This window comes from Poromitra crassiceps (genome assembly GCF_964638095.1).
Source record: "Poromitra crassiceps genome assembly, chromosome: 9".
Classification (NCBI taxonomy): domain Eukaryota; kingdom Metazoa; phylum Chordata; class Actinopteri; order Beryciformes; family Melamphaidae; genus Poromitra; species Poromitra crassiceps.
Window position 1 is genome coordinate 51,807,707 of NC_139630.1, and position 22,428 is coordinate 51,830,134.

General features: G+C 42.4%; 1 protein-coding gene across 2 annotated transcripts; it reads right to left on the reverse strand.

The window, feature by feature from the left end:
- Positions 1–1,216: 1,216 nt before the first annotated feature.
- Positions 1,217–18,519, reverse strand: mtmr9 (myotubularin related protein 9). Of its 2 annotated transcripts, XM_083642789.1 has the most exons (12): positions 18,477–18,519; positions 16,506–16,709; positions 13,161–13,269; positions 12,907–13,032; positions 12,504–12,677; positions 12,064–12,281; positions 11,629–11,790; positions 10,967–11,108; positions 10,471–10,691; positions 9,367–9,518; positions 4,139–4,346; positions 1,217–2,275 (listed from the first exon to the last, which is right to left on the reverse strand). In XM_083642789.1, exons 2-11 carry the CDS (start codon positions 16,685–16,687, stop codon positions 4,183–4,185), a joined length of 1,650 nt encoding a protein of 549 aa, XP_083498915.1. In that variant the 5' UTR covers positions 16,688–16,709; positions 18,477–18,519; the 3' UTR covers positions 1,217–2,275; positions 4,139–4,182. The 2 variants fall into 2 exon arrangements, with proteins under 2 accessions (XP_083498915.1, XP_083498914.1); XM_083642788.1 differs by having other exon boundaries at positions 1,217–4,346.
- Positions 18,520–22,428: the final 3,909 nt, after the last annotated feature.

Below are 22,428 nucleotides of genomic sequence, written 5' to 3' on the forward strand. Positions count from 1 at the left end.
GTGGATCGGTGCACACCCCCAAGTCTGTCATCACTGGAAAGGAAGCAGGCAAACAAGACAATTTAATCAGTGCTGTAAACTGACACGCTTTCTCTTAGGAAACCACTAAATCCAAGGACGTCTGTGTGGAAAATTCCACTTCCGCACATTCCATCCATTTCCCCCAAAATCAAAGACATACTGTTGTTTTTGAGATGGCTTTATGTCGATGAATGAATGACTCTTCATTGCCAGGCAACATGAGAGGAAAGGACACCTGATATACTGTACTGTGAGATGACACAGTGGGATGGCTGCAGCCTAATAGCTACAGAAGCAACATTCAGACCCCGACTGAGAACATCTGAACATCAGTGAATTGAAGAAAACACACTCTCCCCATCCACAAATATCAGAGCAGACAACAGAAAAGACTGTGGCACTACTGGGCAACATACATGTTTGTCCTCCTGCTAGTCCCAGAGACTCTTATCATGAATGTGTTGTCAGTCAATGTGCTTGGTTAAATCAAGGTCTCTATTGTTACCAATAAGTAACATAAACCCTCATTTCCCCACGACAGTTGAGTTAGAATAAACAATCCCCCATTGTTCCAAGAGACTGTCAAGGCAACCTGTGCGATATAGCAAAAGCAAGGTGGTCGGCCAATCAGAGTGGTGGTGACACACATGAGACCAAAACAACGTGGACGGGGCAGGACAGTGAAGGCAAGGCAGCACTGTAAACACCAGATACCATCACATGCCTCCAGGCAGCAGGTGACCTTTGGCTATTTATTCCTCAATCGCATCATCAGATGGTACGCTCGTCATAGTGAGCACAACACATTTTGGGAAGTGGGAGGAGGGGTGGGGCAATCCTTGTAAACCAACAATATGGGACAGTGGCCTGGATCACTGGGCAGGGAGGGACAGACTGACATGTCAGCAGGACCACAGGGAAATTTTATTTTATTTTAGAAATTTTATATAAAATCATGATCTAAAAACATGTAGTTTTTGCTTTTCATATTTGTAAAATGTGTACTCAAACATTCACACGTGAGTACATTTAAATATTCCGAATTGTATTTAACTTGTAATTTAAATTTAATTGTTTGCAATAGTGTTTGCTCATTTATCATCTTGACAGTAAGACATTTAAAAAGAAGATCATATAGCTGTTAGTTTGCTTCAGTGACAACATAATAATAAATAATAATAAACACAAAATCAAATGACTTTTGTGCAATCATCTTTTAATGGCTTAAAAAAAATCACAATTAACATAACGTTTGAACAGTAATATCACTCTCCAGGCATCAGACCTGTCACCAGGTCACCACCAGTGATCAAAGAAATTAAATATTCATTTTTAATTTCTAGTAAGGCATTGCACTGATTCATTTAGTACAAAAAGAAAGTGACAGGGAGGATGTGACATAGAAAACCAATTTACCGAACATATTTACCGACAGTACTGATTATGTGTTAGACCTGCGTTTACATTGACAAAGTCATGACAATATTCAAAGTTAATATTACGCATAAATAATTCAAGCGTAGGAAATTATTCTGATTTGTAAATCACACTACGACCTTGGTTAAAACGATTATCTGAGCTCCATTTATGCATGCACAAAGCAACAAGATAAGCTGCCATTCTGGGCTGTATAGGAAACGCGTGCACATGTGAAAGGCATGGAAACGTTCCCCTTTACAACACAGTTTCAGGAAGTGGCTAGAACGAATGAGAGAACTAATCCTGAGTCAAGAGTGATCTTTGCATCACTCTCAAAGCAAGATGGATCCAATGTCATGTGTAACGTGTTTAGACAACATGGAGGCAAACATAAATCAAATAGACAAGTATAAATACTACAAAGTATTTTCTTCCTTATTGGCAAAAACAAAAACAAAAAAGTTCGCCACAAAATGAACTCATGTAGATTCAAGTTTACTCCAACAAATTAATTTTTTTCCACTATTCAAGTGTGGCACAATGCTTTCTTGATAGTATTGTACTACTGAAAGTTAATCTGTAAACATGGAGGAGGGATGGGGGGGGGGGGGGGACAGAAACAAGAGCTTCAACTTAAAGAGCCTCTAAACATGTCTAATCTTAATGGTGGTGCAAAAATGTTCAGAAATGACAACAAATGTTATTATGTGGTTTTCCTGACCCTTTTCTGATTGGTTTTCGGGCTGAAGGGGGTGGAGCTTACTGGGTTACGCTGGTGCAGTAAGTCTTTAAGATGAGCTTCCGGGTCAGAGTTCGCTCTCCAAGTTCTGGTACTCTGACAATGAGAGGAGACATTTTGTGGCTGTGTGTGCAGAGACAGTCGCTCTACTGTAAACTCTCGGTTTCTCTCAGCAGGAAGGAGTCTGGCTGGGTGTTGTGATGTGGACAATGGAATGGAAGTTTCCCCTTTTCTGTAATGGAGTTGCTTTCGAGTTTTGTCTGCGTCTTATATGTCTTACTGAACTACTAAATGGACACAGAGGAGTGGCGTGCTGGTGGGCCCACAGATGAGTGTGCTGGTCGGGACATGCGATTGGATCAGTGTCAGAGAGGCTACCAGGTCCTCCTATCAAGCAAGCTCACACAGGCACCTGATACAGTCCGAAAGCCACTTTTCTTTTCTACATATGCTCATGGTGGATAGGGCCACCGGAGGCCCCTAGACAGCGAGATAATCTTCTGGTGATGATAATATGCCTGGGGCTTGTATCTGCCATGACACTGTACATTTTAAGTCTGTGTCATCTGCACCTAACAGTCTTTGTGTAAAGCAGCGCACAATATTAACAATAATAGATTATGTTTCAATTTACGTACAGTATGTAGGATACTGTATTGTATACTACTGGTGTTTTCACATTGAGTATTAGAATGCGTTTTGGCCAATGTGGCAACAACAACTGGCAAGTACTGAAAGTAAAAACAATAATGCTAAATACAAGAAATAAGCCTGTTTTTTATATTGTAGTATATGACAACATGACTTATATACAGTAAATGAAATGCCTTTCACACAAAGTGCCTTAGTTTTAGATAACATCATTAAACTACAAAACGGCAGATATGCGTTTTCAATAATGTACAATATTTTTAAGCACACAAACTTACACTCGTTCCTTCCGAGTCAACGACCAATTTTGACAACCCTCGTTTTCATTTAGGAAAAAAACTAAAACACAAAATCTAACATTCCCAGGGCAGCTGACGGACATTCACTGTTGTATAAGGTCACATTACATTACGTTTGCTAAGCATAGTGCTAAGCATATGAAAAGCACATTTAAGGTGACATTAAAAGTATTTTTTGTGCCATTTCAAATATCTGGCCATGACCATGTTTGGAATGTAATGTATGATCTAAGAAACACACAAGTATCAAGACATTTTGTTCAGAGCTATATTGAGCGAGTCTTCCCTCTCATAAAGCGGTTACTCTGATATCAAACTATACATCATCATCAGAGTCACATGCTGCATACTGTACTAGTACCCTATATGTTGCCATAGTAACTCCGCAGCACACTCCAGAGTCTCATATATACTGTATATTCAGCAGGATGTCTGGTAAAAAGGCGTACAATGGAGTATGTGACCATTTACGTCTAGTGTAAATCTAGTGTTGTCATCACACATTAGCTGTGTTCGGAATGGTTGACTGATTCACTCACTCACTATTACCCATGTAGTATCATATCGTGAACTATATGGGGAACGATCAAAACGAGTTTCGGACACTACCTCACTCTTCTTCTCCTTTGGTAAACACGACAATATTACATTGTGGTATATGGGGGAAAATGTAGGGTACATTCTCTGTTCACTAGAAATTGCAGTGCGTTGTGGGTATTTTATAGTGAATCAAATTAACAGTTGACAATCCGGACAAAATGGCCAAAACACTACATAGTCCACTATTTGTGTAATAGCGAGCGGTTTGGAACAGGGCTATTGTGTGTCTGCATCTGAGGTGGTGAGTGTTGAGGTGTAGGCGTTTTAACAAGCCATGAATGCAGCTGACTAGCATGATGTCAGGATGCCGACATTATGTCTATATATGCGTGCATGCAAATTGATATCGTATGAGAGGAAGGATGTTTCGGGGCGCCTTTCCTTCGTTAGATATTTTCTCGTTTTCTACCTCTCTTTCTCCCATCTTGCCCCCGCGTCCGGGTCTCGCTCGCTCTAGGGGGTCTGCAGCAGAGGGTCTTCGGTCTCCAGCTGGGCCAGCTGCCTGCGCAGGCTGTTGACTTTGTTCTGCAGCTCCTTGTTGTACTCGATGATATGGACCATTTCCTCGTAGGCCTCGTCCAAACACTTGGAGGAGCGGTTCCAGCGAAGGAACACTCCTGTAATGGAAGAGAGAGAGAGCACAGTTAGCTTTCAATTCACTGATCATAAATGGCATGGAATTGTAAAGAGGAACACCTGCTACAATAAAGTTTCACTCATTTCTATTCTGCATTAGACACTGTACTACTGTACAGCCGAAAAAGCTGCACAATGACAACATAGAGCGTTTATAGATTCCATATTTATCCCAGGGAGAAATTACTGTCACAGCACACATTAGCCTATGAATCACAGTTTTCAGCACTCTTTGAATTAGCATGGTGATTCATAAGGGTCTCGCCAGGCCCTGTGCCTATCCACTGGCTGTTATGTTCTGACAGATACCGGGTGGCGGAAGGAGGGGGGGGGGGGTGGTTGCGTGTCGCGTGAACTGATTGCAGACAAGACAAGTTAAGAGATAAGAGATGTTCTGTATGAGTGGTATGTAGAGCACAATAAGGAAGTCACCTGTCACTCAGTATGGGACCATGTGTGGGATGTCCTGAGTTGCTGACATTGAAGGTGGGGAGAGAGAGAGGGGCATGCAGCAAAGGACCACAGGTTGGCTTCGAACCTGGGGCGGCCACGCGAAGGACTAAGCCTTAGCGCTACGCGCTCTACCAGGTGAGCCACCGGGACGCCCCTGTATGCAACTTCTAAGGAAATAACGGAGCAGTATATATTAGCAGTAGTATTTCGTTGTGTGTTTGTACAGCAGCTGGTCCACAGCGGAGATACCTGTCTAGTTAGAGCACAGCAGTCGTGTGCTCAATATGACATAGCAACTTCTGAGCTCTGGTTTTAAGAAGATCATCACAGTCCTCTTTACTGTCAAGTCAACAGCACGAGGTGGACATTTTGGACTTTCCCAGCAGTGCGTGTGCACCGTGTAGCATTCCACGCTCTCCAGTCAGACCAGTCTTCTATGCCCCAATTCATGTGGGATGAGGGTGTGGCTCTTACGCTATAGAAGGGGCACCTCACGCGGCCCTGCGTGAACTCAATGACCCCTCTTCTGTCTAGACCCACTACTTCATGCGGGGCCTTTATGTTGAGCTGATGCAAGAATCAGCAAAACTTGCAGCAAAACTCGCTTCGCTCGCTCGTTCCAACACCCAATTATAGAGCTGTACCCTATCCTTCTTCTTTAAACTGTTTCCAAGAAAAATGTTTGAGGATGTATAATTAAATCTTACTTGTACTGACTGGTAACACCCCTCGCTATGACTTTCCAAACCTAGATTACTGTAATATAGCCTTTTGAAAGCAATGATACATCATAATAATTCAGTCTTATTTGATGTGTTCATGTTTATTAATGAAATCCAGTAAAGTGCAATTATTTTTTACTGTCACAGAATTTATGAAATGCTAAAAGTATTCCCCGTTGGCGTTGACACTTGATGTGGAAAAGCAAAAAGCATGCTCTTCTCTAACATAGACTGTCAATGTGTCTATCTATTATACTGTCCATTATGCTTCTAAATGACTTGGAAGCAAGCCTATCTGGCTGTAGATGTTTTGATTGTTGATTATTACGTTTATGATTCTGTCATTTGTCATCTGTTTTTGTTTTTAAATTGTTATATGTCTGCATATGTATAATTGTGCTGCTGCCTGTCTTGGCCAGGACACCTGTAAAAAAGATTTCTAATCTCAATGAGTCTCATTTCCTGGTTAAATGAATGAATGAATGAATAAAGGTTAAATGAATAAATACATAAAAACAAATAAACAAATACATTAAAAAAATAAAAATTCCAACACTCCCACTCAATTAATCTTAGCTTGTTACCCTTGAATTATTTCATGTCCATATATCACCAGGAATTATTAAAATCGTACTTTGTGGAAGGGTTCTGCTTGAGCAAAGCATGCTGGGGTTTTTTTTTTTTTACACTCGTCTGCTTTACATTCATAGTTAGACTCACACTTGGCAGGCAGCAGCCTGATACAACCACATTCTTCTGCTGTTTGCTGCAGAGCAGCTCTACTGCAGATGAAGGTTAAATTTCTTGCTCAAGGCCACCTCACTGGTGACTGCTGGGGGAGAAGAGAGCACTAGTGTACGCATTCACTTCACCCACACACATTTTCTTATACTTCAGGGTATTCTAACCACAAGCTTTCCTGTCACAAGCCTGTCTCGCTATTCCAGTTCAAGTTAATTTATATAGTGTTGCCCTTTTATCACAAGCACATCTCTAAGGACTTTACAGAGAATGAGCCGAGATAGCCTGGATATACGATATAACTGATCAACAATCTAGCTCTGCAAGGCAAACGCAAAGAAACAGAACAAAGCAAAAGACACACAAAAGCATGTTCTAGCAAGCCTACCAAGCATTTATTTTGGTTACAACTTGATGCTTTATAACATGGTTTACTTCAAGGGGAAAATGTGACAAAGTCCCAAGCTGTTTTAAAAACGAGTGGCTTGGAGGAGCTTCTTAATCATTTGCTTAAAAGGCAGAAACATGTTGTTGCACTGCTCTCTTGGAAGTGGGTCAGGTTGAAAGTGATCTTTTAAATATGCTGCACTTCTGGCCACATGCCAGTCAGCGATGTCAAAGCAGGCATTTTGCTCCAGTGTCAAAGAAACATCTGCGTTGACATCCAGTAGCTGACTGGCGTGTGGCCAGAGGTGCCACATTGAAACCCTTTAACATCACCGAGTTGGAGTGTTCGCGATCAAGTAGAGAGTTTATAATAATATGTGTTAACCTCTGACATTCAGCATCTTTGTTGGCCGTTGCCTAATAAACTCTCATCTTCTTCTCATGGTGTAAAAATGCTCCAATTAGCCACAGGTTCACATACTTTATCTGCTGTGGGAGTCAATCCTGCCACAGACAAGTGGGAAAGTGTGCCACAGCGCTAAGATTAGCATGCATATGACTGCTAACTGATAGTGAGCTGAACTAGTAGTAAACTGCTCCTGTTGCCTTCCCAGCACCATAGGAGGAGCTCAGGTGTCAGTGAGGACACCTACTGAGTGACCTATAATAAGACCACCACATACAGGCCAAATGCATCACCGGCGTGCAATGTTGACAATGTGGACAATGTATACTGTAGCCTGTAGGTGCTGAAAACTAGTGGAAAGTCATAGGTCTAATGGTCATTGTGACCTCTTTGTGTGATGCGTTTCATGAGGCAGGTGATCAGAAGTGAAAGTCTGCTACTCACAAAGTTAAGAACATGTATCAGGGTTTGTTTGTACCATAATGCAAATGACAAGTCGCGTGGATTCACCTGGCTGTTATTTTATAGCATTTTATTACGTTTGCACTGTATACTATTATGCACGTTGCTTTTTGGGCTGATGCTTCTATTGTTAATTACTTACAGTGCCAATTGTTGATTTTATATGCGGGGTGGTGTTGATTATGATGATGATGATGATGATTATTATTATTGTGTGATTACTGTCACATGCTGCATTAATAAGCCAGGTGACTAGACTGGGAGGTTTATTGCGTTTTACATTTTTTATAGCTTTATTATAGCATTTAATGTTATTTTGGAGTGAGTGTATATGACTTTAGGGTAATAAACCACAAACCCGTTTCTTCTTGTTCCCCTGCTGAAAGGGTTAACAGGGGGAAAGAGCAAATGTCTGTAGCAAGGACATCCTTTTGATATGATGCAATAGGCCTACCAGACCTTGTATGTTCTCCTTTTGACAAAAAAGGTGTACAGCAAAGGTCTGTAGCAGAGGTTTCCACATAAGATGATTTAAATCACCCTAGTATGTTCACAACACTCAGGTGTGCATAAATTAAAGGTTAAGAACTTCCTTTTTTAAATACAAAAATGTGAAATTATCGCTTATCGGACAGGAGAAGCAGATATTTGTCGGTTATAGTATCGGCTTAAAAAATCCCCCTCAAGTCTATAGATCCCCTAGCCTGGTAAACCGCCCGTCACGTGAACTCACATTTCATTTGGTTCTCCATGACGGTCTGGACCCGCACAGGCAGTTAAGATGATTGGTCGAGCCATGCCGGCCCGACGAATCAGCGGCAGCCGTAGGCGGGCTCAGGCTCGTCTGGGCAAGTAGTGGGTACATGGTCTTTGTAGTTATTTTCACTCGTCAACATGGCTGCCGCCGCGGAAGTGACAGGCAGTCTGAATGAAATTGAATGTAACGTTCCCAATTCTATGTATTAAATTCTAAAAAACGACCCTCAACATTTGGGAAGGCTAAGCCACACAACTAGTTCGTTATAATCTAACTAAATGCTTCGAAGGTGACTTTACGACCGTGAGGACTCAATCAATGAATACCACGGAGATCATCCACAGGCACCTTCGGCGATCTGATTGGTTGAAGTTAACACCCACCAGCGGTGATAGACAGATGGGTCATCCAATCACCTGCCAAGTAGCTTGGAAAAAGTGCCCGCCTCCGTCAGCGGGTCTGGTTACTTCATTCCCAGATCGACTGGTTTAGTGAAACCTATGTGGAGCTATACCGTCCATCTGGCAGCGTCAGGTTATAAATCCCCCTATCTGAAGAACATAAGGGGGGAATTCCCCCCCAGTTTCCAAAGTGAATTTTAAGCCCTGCGTATGTATGTATGTATGTATGTATGTATGTATGTATGTATGTATGTATGTATCTTTGAACATAGAGCTAAATGTAAACTATCAGGAAGGAACTCACCATCTTTATCTCCTAGAGTGGTGAAATCAATGCTGCCCCCCTCTGGTGAAATTTCGCAATGTCAAAATAAACAATGAAATTCCGAAAAAAGCTAATCACAAATGAGAAGAGGAACGATGTAGGACAGCATGTCCGAGGCAAATGCATGAGTTTCCCCATCCATCATTTGTGCAATACTCTATACTCTTCTACTCTCAGTCTTCCTGCAGTAACCTTACTGTGGAGTCTGGATGTTTTGTGCAAACCAACACTATTATTAATGTTGAGAGAGGGCCCCGTTTACCACGATGCATACATTGTAATTAACCGACGTTATTTTCTCCCTGAGAGAGAAAAGCAGTCAAGGTCTTTTTGTGTGTGAGTCTTACCTTCCCACAGCAGCAGGCTCTGCGGGGCCACGGAGGGCCAGATCACCAGGCTGTTGGCCTCATAGAGCGGGTTGGACAGACGCTCCAGCTCCTGGGGGCGATTCACCCACGACCACAGAGATACCGTCTTCTCAGGCAGACACAGTTTGGCCCTATAATGGGAGAGGGAGGTTCAAGGTTGAACGAGGTTTCGGATACTGACCCTTTTTTTTTACCATCATTGGTATTATGTTCCATCTTGTATCACCTCCTTGTGGACTCCAGTAAGAGTAGCTTATGCTTTGCATAAGGTAATAGGGATCCTAATAAATCAAATCCTTCCCTATGGAGCCTTTATGTATCATGTGTACCATGTCAAATTTTATTAATGTGAAACCGTTTTTATGTGCTGCTGTCTTGACCAGGACTCCCTGTAAGAAGACAGATCTTGTAAGATCTTGTACGTCCTCAATGGGACCTTATCTGGGAGAGAACCAAAAATGGGCGGTGGACGGTTACGTAAACCTTGGATAAGTACATTTGTAACGGTGCATTGACAGTTTGGGCTGACTGGGCACATCTGGGCGGGTAAAGTGACTGGAGTAAATGCTCTCCTTTCCATCAACAATCACAGTCGAGGTGGGGAAGTCACTTCACCCACAGCTGCTCAGTGGCCAACAGTAAAACGAATGAGGAACTGTATGAACCAGGGTGTTGCTGAAACATACCCACATTGCGAAATGTCCCCCCCCCCCAAACATTCTATCCAACCAAAATTAAATCTTCCTAGCTATATTCCTGGACAAGACATCACCACACAAATGACTGAACTTTTCAAACCGTTGTATTCGCACATAGTGCTAAGATCTTCTATGAATCATATCGTGTGGGAAAATGTGGAAAATTGGGAGTGGAGCTTTTATTTCCCCCCATCAATAGTGATTCATGTCTGGGCTGCCCTAAGTGGTGCAACTCCTGTAAACCCCTTTATCCTACTGGCTTGTGTCCCTAGCTATGAGATTACAGGCAGAGTACAGTGGACTTCCTCTTGACTTGAAATACAAAAAACAATAAGTGTATGACTGACATAAGTCAGCACAACATCTAGAACAGCCTCAGACTGGCCTCTCGGCTGCACTGTTGCCCATGAAGGTGCCAAACTGGGAGGCGTAGGCGTGCTCGAAGAGCTGCACCAGGAAGTTCTCGCTGAATTCAAAGGAGCATGGAAACTGTCGCAGGATCTGCCACACGCAGTCCAAGAACAGCAGGAAGACGGGAGCTTCTTGGCGAGGCTTGTTGTTGGAGTAGGCCGACTGGGCACAGCGCTGCTGGAACGGGTGGCCCGCCTGGGGGAGCGGGTCACAGAGGAGGGACGGGTCATGAAGACAGCCGGGACCTGTGTCCATCTTGGAACACAAACACTTTGGGGACTGGTCATTGTGACTTTAAATGAGTTGACTATGTCTCTGTAACGCGACTTGTGCTCACATCATTTACCCCATGCACCCCTATTCATTTTTGGTTAAAAATATAGAAAAAAAAAAAATATATATATAGAAAAACAAAGAGCATGTAAATTCAGGCTAATAATGTCTGCACTTGAAGGTCGAGAGAAGCTCACCTGGAGCCACTCCCGCTCCACCAGGCCCTGAAAGCCCCTGATGGTCCTGCTGGCCGGATCCAGGATGATCTGGGCCAGGGAGGTGATCTGCAGGGTGGAGTCTGTCCCCTCTGTGCCGTGAACAAGCACTGACGCTCCCTCCCTGAGACAACAACACATGCTTAATAATAACAACACAGAGAAACTGCCGTGTTTGTTGTGACAAGAGGCACTTGCTGTACAGAATGTACAGAGCAGACATGTAGAATTAGTGTTTGTGATGCTGAAAAACCTTTCATACCACCTGTATAACCACACTCATTGGAATATTATTATTATAACGCTATTATAATAGCTACTAGCTAGCTTAACTTGGCTACAAGGAGGCCAGAGAATAGTTTGTTACAGCTATGATGTGGGTATTCATTTCTCATCAAAAACAATCAATTGAACCAAAGTAATTCCTAGGACTCTAGCGCACATTCATATCATGTATCTAATGGTTTCAATTAAAAATGGCTTTCTGCTAACACATTAAATATACAGATGCATTACTAAATGTATCGCTACATCTCCTGAGACATAAACATCATGCACAGTATGAAAATCCGCTGGACTGGGGATGTACTGAGGTGGCGGCTGGGGGCAGGAGCTGGACAAGTGTAAGTCCTGGACTCCCTGACCTGTCAATACACTGTGCGGCCAGGCAGGCGGTAGTGAGGATCTCTTTGATGTGGGTCTGCCAGCTGGAAGCCTCTAACTTGCTCAACCAGCGGTCCATGCTGTGTGACTGGTCATTGCAGGCCTCCACCAGTTTAATCAGGCTCTCCTGAAGGACATTAGACCTGGACATGACAGAAGGTTGGATGTAATTAAGATCTAAACGCTGTTAAACAATCTGTGTATGAATCAGCACTCATATTGTGAATCGTCATGGTACTGTATTATTATATTAGTATCACATCAAATGGTATAAATGGTAGAGATCTTTGACACTACCCAGTCCTAGTAAGAAAATACTGTATTCATGTCGTTTATGATCATGATAACAAATATGAATGATACATCAGTGCAAAGATCAATTATCAATTATCTTAAAGCCAATAGCGCCCGCCCACCTTTCGATGGCCTTATGGATCCTCCTCCACTGGGGGTAGTTAGCCTCGGACTCAAATCCTCCACCGCGAGCTTTGGCCTGCTGGGCCACATTGATGGTGCGTGTGTCGATGACATAGCCACGTTTGCCCGGCCGCAGGGTGGCGTTGATGAGCTTCTCGTCCTCCTTGCACCGCCGTCCATTGGTGCCCGTCAGAGGCTGCCCCGCTCGCATCATCACCTGAAGGTGTAAGTGATTATAGGGCTTTTCAAGAAGCGGCGATTTTCCACGAGTTTACACTTTCTACAAATGGACAATCCATGCTACTAAAACTAAACCATACCTGCTAAAAGCATTGTGTTCTACAGTTAGCCACTACATGTTGTTTAAATCAATTAAAAATGATGTATCGCAAAAGCAATCACAAGCGTATAAGAACTTAATTTCCCATGATGTGCTCACCATGCCGTTCTTCTTGTGGTAGTAGCTAAGGACTGGGAAGCGGCCACCGTAACGGAAGGTGGCTACTTTCCTCAGTGTGTCGTCGTCAATATCTTTGGGCACTGCCAGTAGATGGGGGTATGATGGACACACACTGAAGTCCTTGTTGACTTCACTCAGTCTCCACTCATCTGTCTGAGGGAGGAGATGGTGTGGGGTTAAGACAGGAGTGTCAAACCATGGACCACAGAGGGCAAAGAGTGTGAAAGTTTTCATTCCAACCAAAGACTACAACAGATTATCACAGGTGATTACGTTCAGCGTTCCGTGGCACATGGTTTGACTCCCCTGGGTACAGAGAATGACTTTCACGATGTCCTAGCTACCTATAGCCAAAACGTATTATTGTTGATCATGTCCATACCATAGACTCCAAGTCTTTAAAGAAATCATCTGGAAGGAACGAGTTCCAGCCATCGTCTATGACTTCAAACATGGGCCGGTAGAAGAAAGGGTACATCAGGGAGACTGAATCAAGAGTGGACAGAGCCTAGAGAGGCATAAGAAATATTGATCAGCTACAGATTTTCTTTAGGAATTTAATATGGCATTATGGGGTGAAAACATCTCAAAAAGTAAAGGTGAATATTTTCTAGTAAACATTGGCCTCCCTTTTACCTCAATAGAGCTGGCGATGTTGAGACACTCCTCCATGCCAGGGATGTCCAACTGAATCACCCTCAGGTCTTTACACTTCACTATGATGGTCCCAAGAGACCCAACAAATCTGAAAGACACGTTGAAGATTTGATCCAAGAGGCACAACAGAGAAGACAATTGTGTTGGGGTGGACCTGTTGATGAATTAACTTGCTGCTTTGTCAGCAATCTCTGATAATAATGTGTGATGGTCATCGCAGACGGATGACAAAAAAAAAAAAAATCTAAATTGCAAATTACATAGAACGGACAAAATACCCGAAACAGAAACAACATATAACTAAGGCCACTCATGATAAGCTGAATGCCAGATTGCCAGCTATCAATATGTGTCAAATAAAATAAAGATCTGACAACAGCCTGACAACAGCATTAAAAATGAAATTGAAATCTGTGCAATAAATGCATTCATCATTATTGTTGTTAGTATTAATATTATTATGTCATGTAGCAAGGGAAAGCCATGAAAGGGAAACAATCATGAAAACCAGGACAACATATTTCAAACACAGACAAACCATACTGGCAAAGAGAAACAGTAGTCACAAGTCCAAGTTTACTGACTGGGATAGACAGACACTTAAGACAGTTGCTAAACAACACAAATGTGAAACACTACCACAGTATTGGAGCAACATCTAAGTGACACAGAACCAACAAAAAACTGTACATTGTGAGCTTCACAAAGCTGGAATTTATGGCAGAGCTGCCATTGAGAAACTGCTGGTTTCCAAGGCCATTACACAAAGATGCATATCCTGGTGTAAAGAGCATTAAACCTTGACGACTGAGCAATGGAAAAACAGTAATATTGTTTGTCTGATGAGCCATTTTTCCACCCAGCAAAGGAATATGAGGCCATTTTACAGGACCAGCCAGGTGCAGCCTATAGTGAAAATGAAGTTCCCTCATAATATCCCCATATTCCAAAACGATAAAGTCGCCATTATTATTCACTGCTAAACAAATTCTTGTTGCTTTTATGAACTCCAGGATGAAGTTAGGGCCATATGATTTCCGCAAAACGGGGGGAAAAAAGGACAGAATCATGGAATTTGGTAATAAAAATGGAATCAACTGTAAAACATGGAATATTGCAGAATTTTCCATAAGTTGGCTGAAATTGATAAAAGTAGGCCTAATGATCAAAATAAGAAGTACCGGTAGATCTAATTATCGTAGCAACCTAAATGATTTCAAAATTGTAAAATAGGCCTAGAGAAATTATTCTGTTTTCGATTGGGGTGTTTTGAGAGGGGGGTCAGTCTTGCGTGTGACCCTTACTGCACCTCACAACTTCGTTTTCACCTTGAGAAACATGTCGAAGAGGCTGTCTGAGAGAGCCAAGTCGTCAAAAAATGAAAGAATATTGCTCCTGACCGCAAAATTAAAATTAAAATGGAAAAAAATGAATTCGGGGGGAAATAAAACGGAATTTGGAAAAAATAAAATGGATTTCATATGGCTCTAGTCTAGATGAAGCGAGATGTGAAATGCCTCCTCAACCACTGGATCTTAAGATAATAGAACAATTATGGGAAGTTCTGGAGTGCAAATTGCAAGTGGATTTCAGTCTCCTTGAGCTCTCAGGGAACTGGAGGCTTCCCTACTTGAGGAATGGTAATAATATCCCACTGCACTCAGGTTACAGTGGGATATTCAGGACCTGTATAGCAGTATTTCAGTGGTGGAAGGATGGCGCTACACCTTATTAGGTAGTTGATATTAATACATTTTATTAGTGCTCCTGTTATTTTGTACACCCCCGTATATAAATTATAGCTATACTACCTCCATAACAATGATATGTTTCCTAGCAGAGGTATAACTGGCTGCTGCAACTTTTCAGATGTCAAGTGAAAGTAATTAAATAATGTCAATATGTCAATATATGTCAATGTCAAATTATAGCCTATGCCAGTGGTTCTCAAACTTTTTTGGCTTCAGTACCCCCTATCCATGATTTCTGAATCAAAGTACTGCCCTTTACCCGACTGCAACATTTTGCTTAGAAAACATCAAGAGAAAACCATAGCATATGCCATGAATGAAAGATTAACCGACCTTTTGAAGAATAGAACATTACAAATAAGAAATTAGTGAATTAGTGCCTCCTGACTGAGCAGATTTCTCCTGACAGACCATAACATTTCATTAAAGGAGAATTTCGTTTTTTTTTAACCTGGATCCATCTCCTGGCATTAATTATGATTTGGCCACTCACCAGGCGATCTCCGCGGCGTTTCTGGCCGTCCTAGCGTTGTTTTGACATCAATAGCGTCCAAGTCAGTTGTAAAATGGAGCTGACTTGGGGCCAAGTGTGAGCCTGTCTTTCCTGCATCTAAATAGCTATTTTTATGGCATAACCTTCGTTATTTCGAATCCCACATAGGTTACGCCAAACCCCACATAGGTTGCGCTAAAACCACCACCGCAAAGCGTCCTCCTGTACTTGGTCAGTCGGCAGGAAAGTATCGCGGGACTTCACGAGACTTGGTGACCGAGATCACGTTTGAGGTAATTTGATCCCTGTGGGACTCCAGGAAACAGCCTTTGGCGAAATATCACTGTGGTGCTTCTTGAGGGATCAGATTCTGACGATATTTGGCGAAAACGGGAATAAAAATAGCTATTTAGATGCAGGAAAGACAGGCTCACACTTGGCCCCAAGTCAGCTCCATTTTACAACTGACTTGGACGCTATTGATGTCAAAACAACGCTAGGACGGCCAGAAACGCCGCGGAGATCGCCTGGTGAGTGGCCAAATCATAATTAATGCCAGGAGATGGATCCAGGTTAAAAAAACCCGAAATTCTCCTTTAAGTGTTAGTTACAAACAAAACAGCATAACAGCAAATAAGTATTAGTTTGTATTCGATAACATTTTTTTGATTTAATTTGGTTTAACACTTTGCAGATCAATAGGTTCACAGTTTGTCAATGTTTTATCACTAAACATATCTGTAAAATACCCCCCACCCCTATTCAATGGTAGGTACTAGGTATGTGTATATGAACTATGAACAGTCCAATGTGCAACATCTTTATGCAAATAGCCTACAATTTATGTCAATGTTACAATTAAACAACATTATGATCTAAAAATATATTTTCCAAAACCTGTAACATTTTCATGGTGGTTTATTCTTTTTTTTCTCTCAAGTACCACATGTAGTACCTCCAAGTACCCCTAGGGGTATGCGTACCCCAATTTGAGAAACGTGGGCCGAGAGACATCCCATGAAAAGCAATTAAGGCCGGGAAAATGTTTTACAGTCCCCATGACAGTAAGTACAGCCTCACCTCTTCTCTATGGAGTCAATGTTGGAGTGAAGCAGCCAGAGCTCCTCTGTGTTGTCCTGTCTGGAGGAGAGAATGAGGTGATGACCAGTCAAGCACAACGTCCCCTCCACCGTGGGCATGAAGGGGCGATGGAGGACCACCCCGTCCACCCGGGGCGTCTTTATCAGCTCTGCAAACTCCATGACCTGACCTGACAGCCCAGATCTGGGGTTGAATTAGTGATTGGGAACAAAGGAGAGTGTGGAAGGTTTGAGCCATGTTTCGACACAAGTGTAAAACTTTCACGTGTTTTCAACACAAAACAATATTAAAGTCACCGATAATATCATGCACCTACATCTGGCTTACACCTAGATCACAATTAATTACCCAACCCTTTCTCAGCTCTGCAAACTTAATTTAATCAGCAAACCATAAGCTTATTTAGCACAATTCTACAAAAGTTGAGAACAATGTACCACAACCCCACTCCTGCTACCATAGCCATCCCTCATATGACAAATATCTTCTGCCTTCGTCAATAATAGATCATTTCCATATTCTAAACCCCAGCTGGGATACTTTCTTTCCATTCAGAGACGACCGCTGCTCCTTTCGGTTGCTTCTGACGGTGTCTTTGTGTCCTGCAGTAATCCGACCATGACACCCGAAATCCCTGAGCAAAGTTCAGAACTCAGTTCAGAAGTCCAGCATATCACTGTTTACCCTTGGCTGCTGGTTCAATTGATCTTCATTTCATATCCCTCCTTTTGTAACTGTTTGTCCACATATGCTTTCATCATCTGCTGTCTAACACTCCCTTATCCGTACATAGACTTCCCTGCGACTCTCGCTCTCAAGCTGTCTAAAACAGCAATACGCACATATTTACAAGTGTCACAGAAACATTTCAAAGCCACCTACTAGAGCAGAAGGGTTCATTGCTTCTCGACAGAGGAGTTTGAAAGCTCGATGCTGCTCATAAATGTCTCTTTTTATCCGAATTCTGTACCGGTGACATTATTTTTTACCGAGCTTTCGAGCAGAGTGTTGAGCGCTGTGACGGCTGTGAGTTGATCGCTGTGACGGCTGGGGGCTCTAACCAGGAAAAAATAATATCACCAGCACAGAATAATCGGATAAAAAGAGGCATTTATGAGCAGCATCAAGCTTTCCTCCGTCGAGAAGCAATGAACCCTTCTGCTCTAGTAGGTGGCTTTGAAATGTGTCTGTGACACTTGTAAATATGTGCGTATCACTGATTTAGACCACTTGAGAGCCAGAGTCACAGGCAAGTCTATGTACGGATAAGGGACTCTTGTAGGGTAGACGATCACGTGACGATGACGTCATACCCGGAAGAGTTCCAAAGGGGCTACATCTCATCTTCAGATACCACAAGGAGCTCTATGAAGTATGAAGTCTGTTGTACATTGGACAAGATAGCTGGTGCTGGTTGCTGGCCTAAACCCAGCTATTTATTTATGTCAATGAAATCCGAGCTTCTTTTGACTGTCACAGCTTGTTCAACTTGTTCTTCTTCGTGTAGAAAGCCAATTTGATGCTTAGGGCTATCTCTGTCTCTCCTGATACACTCCTATGCTTCAAATCTTTCCAGCTGTCATTTCCCCCCTCCCTCCAGTAACGTTAGTAACACACTGCGTCAGGTGAATAAACAGCTAACGTTAGTCATCACATCACTGAAGCCCGTGCCTGCTTCGCACAAAATATGCTGCACATTACCTGGCTCACTACAACACGATATAAAGTAACATTAAGTTAAAAACCGAAATGATCTGCCAGCTAGCCAAAGTTAGCTTAATTCAGGAAATGAAGTGGCTAGCCGCGTTACCCAGGTTAGCTAAGTCAATATAAAAATAAATATAGCGTTATTACTATATAACCTATATGCGTGCATACAGTAAAATATGCAAATGAACACGTTCTAACAGGTCAACAATAAACATCGAAGCTAAAGGGAAAGGCAGATACCTAGCGTTATCTCTTTGTTGTTGATGTTGGTGCTGTGAGCGGGGAGAGATGGGGTACGTTTACAAAAATATACCGACTGGCGACTGGAACAATTTGAATTCGGACATTGGTTCCGCCTAAATTTCACGATGCACAGCAAATTGCACGCGCAGCAAATTCCGAATTGCTTGAAGAAGAAGAAATCAACACAAACAAACGCTGTAGTTAGCTACCTCTCTAGGCCTCCGTTTGTTGCAACATTGATAGGTGAGCCTATTGTTGTAATGTGTCAACATCTTTATAGCCTAAGCCTACACTGTACTACTCAGATTAACTTCGCATCACCAGGCTCTTCCACGCCACAGACAGCACTGGATAGGGTTGCAGCAGGTGTGAATAGGCATGTCTCGTGCACAGACTGAGGTGAGGCACACTTTAACAGGTAAACTTTTTTTCTTCATCTATTGAACTTCATCCACTGTCAATTTTTTTTAAAATGTTTGGGCATGCCCAATGCTAGCTAGTTGCCTACTATACACATCACTTGCAGAGATTTGGAAATAAAGTTAATAAGGCCCTGCATTTTGGCCACTTAGTCAACTTCTGTAGGCTATAATATCATACAATGCGCTATCAAAAAGAAACACTAGGTGGTGACAGTGAAACATTTATTGGAGAGATTTGTGGTGGGAAAGGATCTCTCCCTCTTGGGTCCATAATGCAAATCAACTTGATTCAAGATGTCCTGAAGGTGAAAGTGTTGCACAGATCATGTGAAGCAAATCCCTTCCTATTGATTTCCTTCAAGGAAATCGATGTTTTGGTCTGGTATGGGGGCGTAGGGGCTGTGCTGCTGATGCTACACACAAGCCACATTTGTTTATTATCATGACTTTTTAGGCTCCTCCTAAGTTTGAACCAACTACCAGAAGCATGTTGTTGATACTGCCTTTTGAGAGAGGAAAGAATGTTGTTGGAGGTCATTCGGTGAAACCATCCGGTCACGTGAACTCACATTCTGAAACAGCATGCGAGTTCACAGATCCAGATGCTTTACCAGTATGGATGTCACAATATATCCTCCCACAATATATCGCAATATCAAAACGTGACAATATGTGGGCCTATCGTTGAGATTAAATCTCATATCGCGAGAAAAATAAGCTGAACATGGTGGCACTGATTGCCATCTGATTGCATGCTCGCTCTCCTTTTCATTGCATTGTTTGAACAGACGAGGGACGTTACGGACACAGAGGATGAAAATGGTGAAATTACTAAAATTAGCGTGGAGGATGCCCCCTCAACTTACAAATCGATCGCAATTTTTTTGTTATATATCGTATCGTATCGTTATCGTGACCCCAATATCGTGTATCGTATCCTATCGTATCGTGAACTGAGTGTATCATGACACCCCTATTTACCAGGCTAATTCAGTCCTTGTAATCAGCAAGTTATAATGATTTGGGGTCAGGCCACGGGCAACTGTGAATGTCAAGACTGAAAAAGTTGTTCCCATGACTGCATTGTAGGTCTATGAATTTTGAAATCAGAGGTGTATGGGTTTCTTATTTAATATCATATCTGGTTCATTGCAGCAGTTGGGTTGGGACTTGCAACAGTAAGAAAATCACCATTGTTGTTCAAGTATATTCCAGTATATTCGATTCTCAAAGCAGAGGATAACATACCACTATAGCAAAACTAATATTCTGGCTGATAGATCACACACAAACACACACAAGTAAACACAGACCTTGAATGGGAGAATCCCTAAGGAGGTGAACACTTTTGGAGAGAGAAGAAGAGCAGATGGCTTCGCAGAGACAATAGCAGGCTTGTTTGTTTGTTTGTTTGTTTATGTGTTTGTTACCAGACATGTCTTTGTCAGGGCAGTGTGTGAACCTGTGTGTGTGTGTGTGTGTGTGTGCACACACACATGCGTGCCCGCGTACTACACACACCGTTGTGCTTGTGTATATTCATTATTTGTCTCAGTATCTCTGTTATCCAGTGATTGGTAGCTGTACTGGGTGGTGGAGACGAAGCTTTGTCCTAACTGCCGTGTGTGTGTGTGTGTGTGTGTGTGTGTGTGTGTGTGTGTGTGTGTGTGTGTGTGTGTGTGTGTGTGTGTGTGTGTGTGTGTGTGTGTGTGTGTGTGATGTATTACAAATCACCCCTGTATTTGCTTCACTTGCAGGCTGTCTGGGCTTCACAATAGATGGTTAGCCCTCGGCCTCTTCCAGCCCACATCATAGAAATAGCCGTAGAGACGCCCAGGCTCAATTGAATGTGAAAGCAACATTGCTTTACAAACCAAATAACTGCCCTTGTTCTGAGAAAAAGATGCTTCGCTATGGCTTTTCCCCCCGTTTCTCAGCGAAGATGGCTCGAGAAAAAATAGCTTTCAAAGCAAATTCTCCCATCACATCCCTGCACAGGACACAATATCCATATGTTTTATTCAAAAGAGTGGTAAGACAGATCTATTAGTGCAGGGGGAGATGATTTACTTCAGCATCTGTTAGGAAAGGCTCAGCAAGAAAAATGACCATTTATGAGAGCAGCTGGGTGAGAAATGTTTAAAGAGATAAAACTGTATCAAACACTTTTATTGAGGGGATTTGGGGAAATACTCGTAAAACTCATGTCAGACACAATACCTACATTTTCCATAAAAGCACATTCATACAGTAGATCTATCAACATCTTTGTCATTTCTTGGAGGCATGATGCATCCCAAAGATCCAAAAATCATTCTTCCTCCTCTCTTCCTTGATGTTCATGGCACCATATTGCCCGGTGTCCCAGTAGTGGGGGAGAAGAGAGAAGCCGCTCCTGCATCAAAGTCTCCTTCAGCAGAGGATGCGGAGGTGTGTGTATACTAGCCTCAGAATTATACTACTCAGTCGTTTCTCTCATATCGTAGTCTCCCTCCCTCTCCTCTCTCTCTGACACACACACACACACACACACACACACACACACACACACACACACACACACACACACACACACACACACACACAGAGACAGAAGAGAGAGGAGAGAAGAGAAGAGAGAGGAGACATTCAATTCATGATGAAAGACTGATTCATCAATGATTCATTCCTTTTCATTAATTTCCTGTTCTGAATGGTTGCTTATTTGAATTTGTATTTTCCTTTGATGTTGTGTTATTTCCGGCCCTGAGTGTCCAGTGAATCAGTGCAGTCTGTATACTGACAGAATGATGACTTAACGAAAAGACTCTTAATAAATTCATAACGGTAATATATTGTGGATAAACTGTGTCCATTAATCTTCCGGGAAGTGTTTCAAAATCCTGCCTTTTTGGTCAAAGTATAACTGCTGATGTGTCAGACACGGCCATATTAACAACATTCTGGAGTGACAGAATCTGGGAGATGGTGGAAAAAAATGACTCAGCTATTGAGATCAAAATCTGATCTGTTGTAGCCCCTGCCATTTCATAGAGATGATCCACACATAAATTCAGAGAGAGCAATAACCCAGTTGTAATTTTGACTCATATTGCAAACAAAATAAATGTAGGCTAATTTCTGATGTAATCTGGGCCAGGCTGTCTGTGTAACATTTTATTTAATGTAGGGTTTAATGTGGGGCTCTGGTCCGATGCACTGGTGTAACATTTATATGCCTCCGCCAGCGATAGCCGTGGCTGGAGTCATGTTTTTGGGTTGTCCATCCGTCCGTCCATCCTATGCTCGTTAACGCGATAGCTCAGGAAGGCCTTGAGGGAATTTCTTCAAATTTGGCTCAAACATCCACTTGGACTCGAGGATGAACTGATTCGATTTTGGTGGTCAAAGTTCAAGGTCAATGTCACCTCACGACCGCCCGTTTCATGCTCGTTAACACAATATCTCAGGAATGCCTTGAGGGAATTTCTTCAAATTTGTCTCAAAGATCCACTTGGATTCAAGGATGAATTGATTCGATTTTGGTG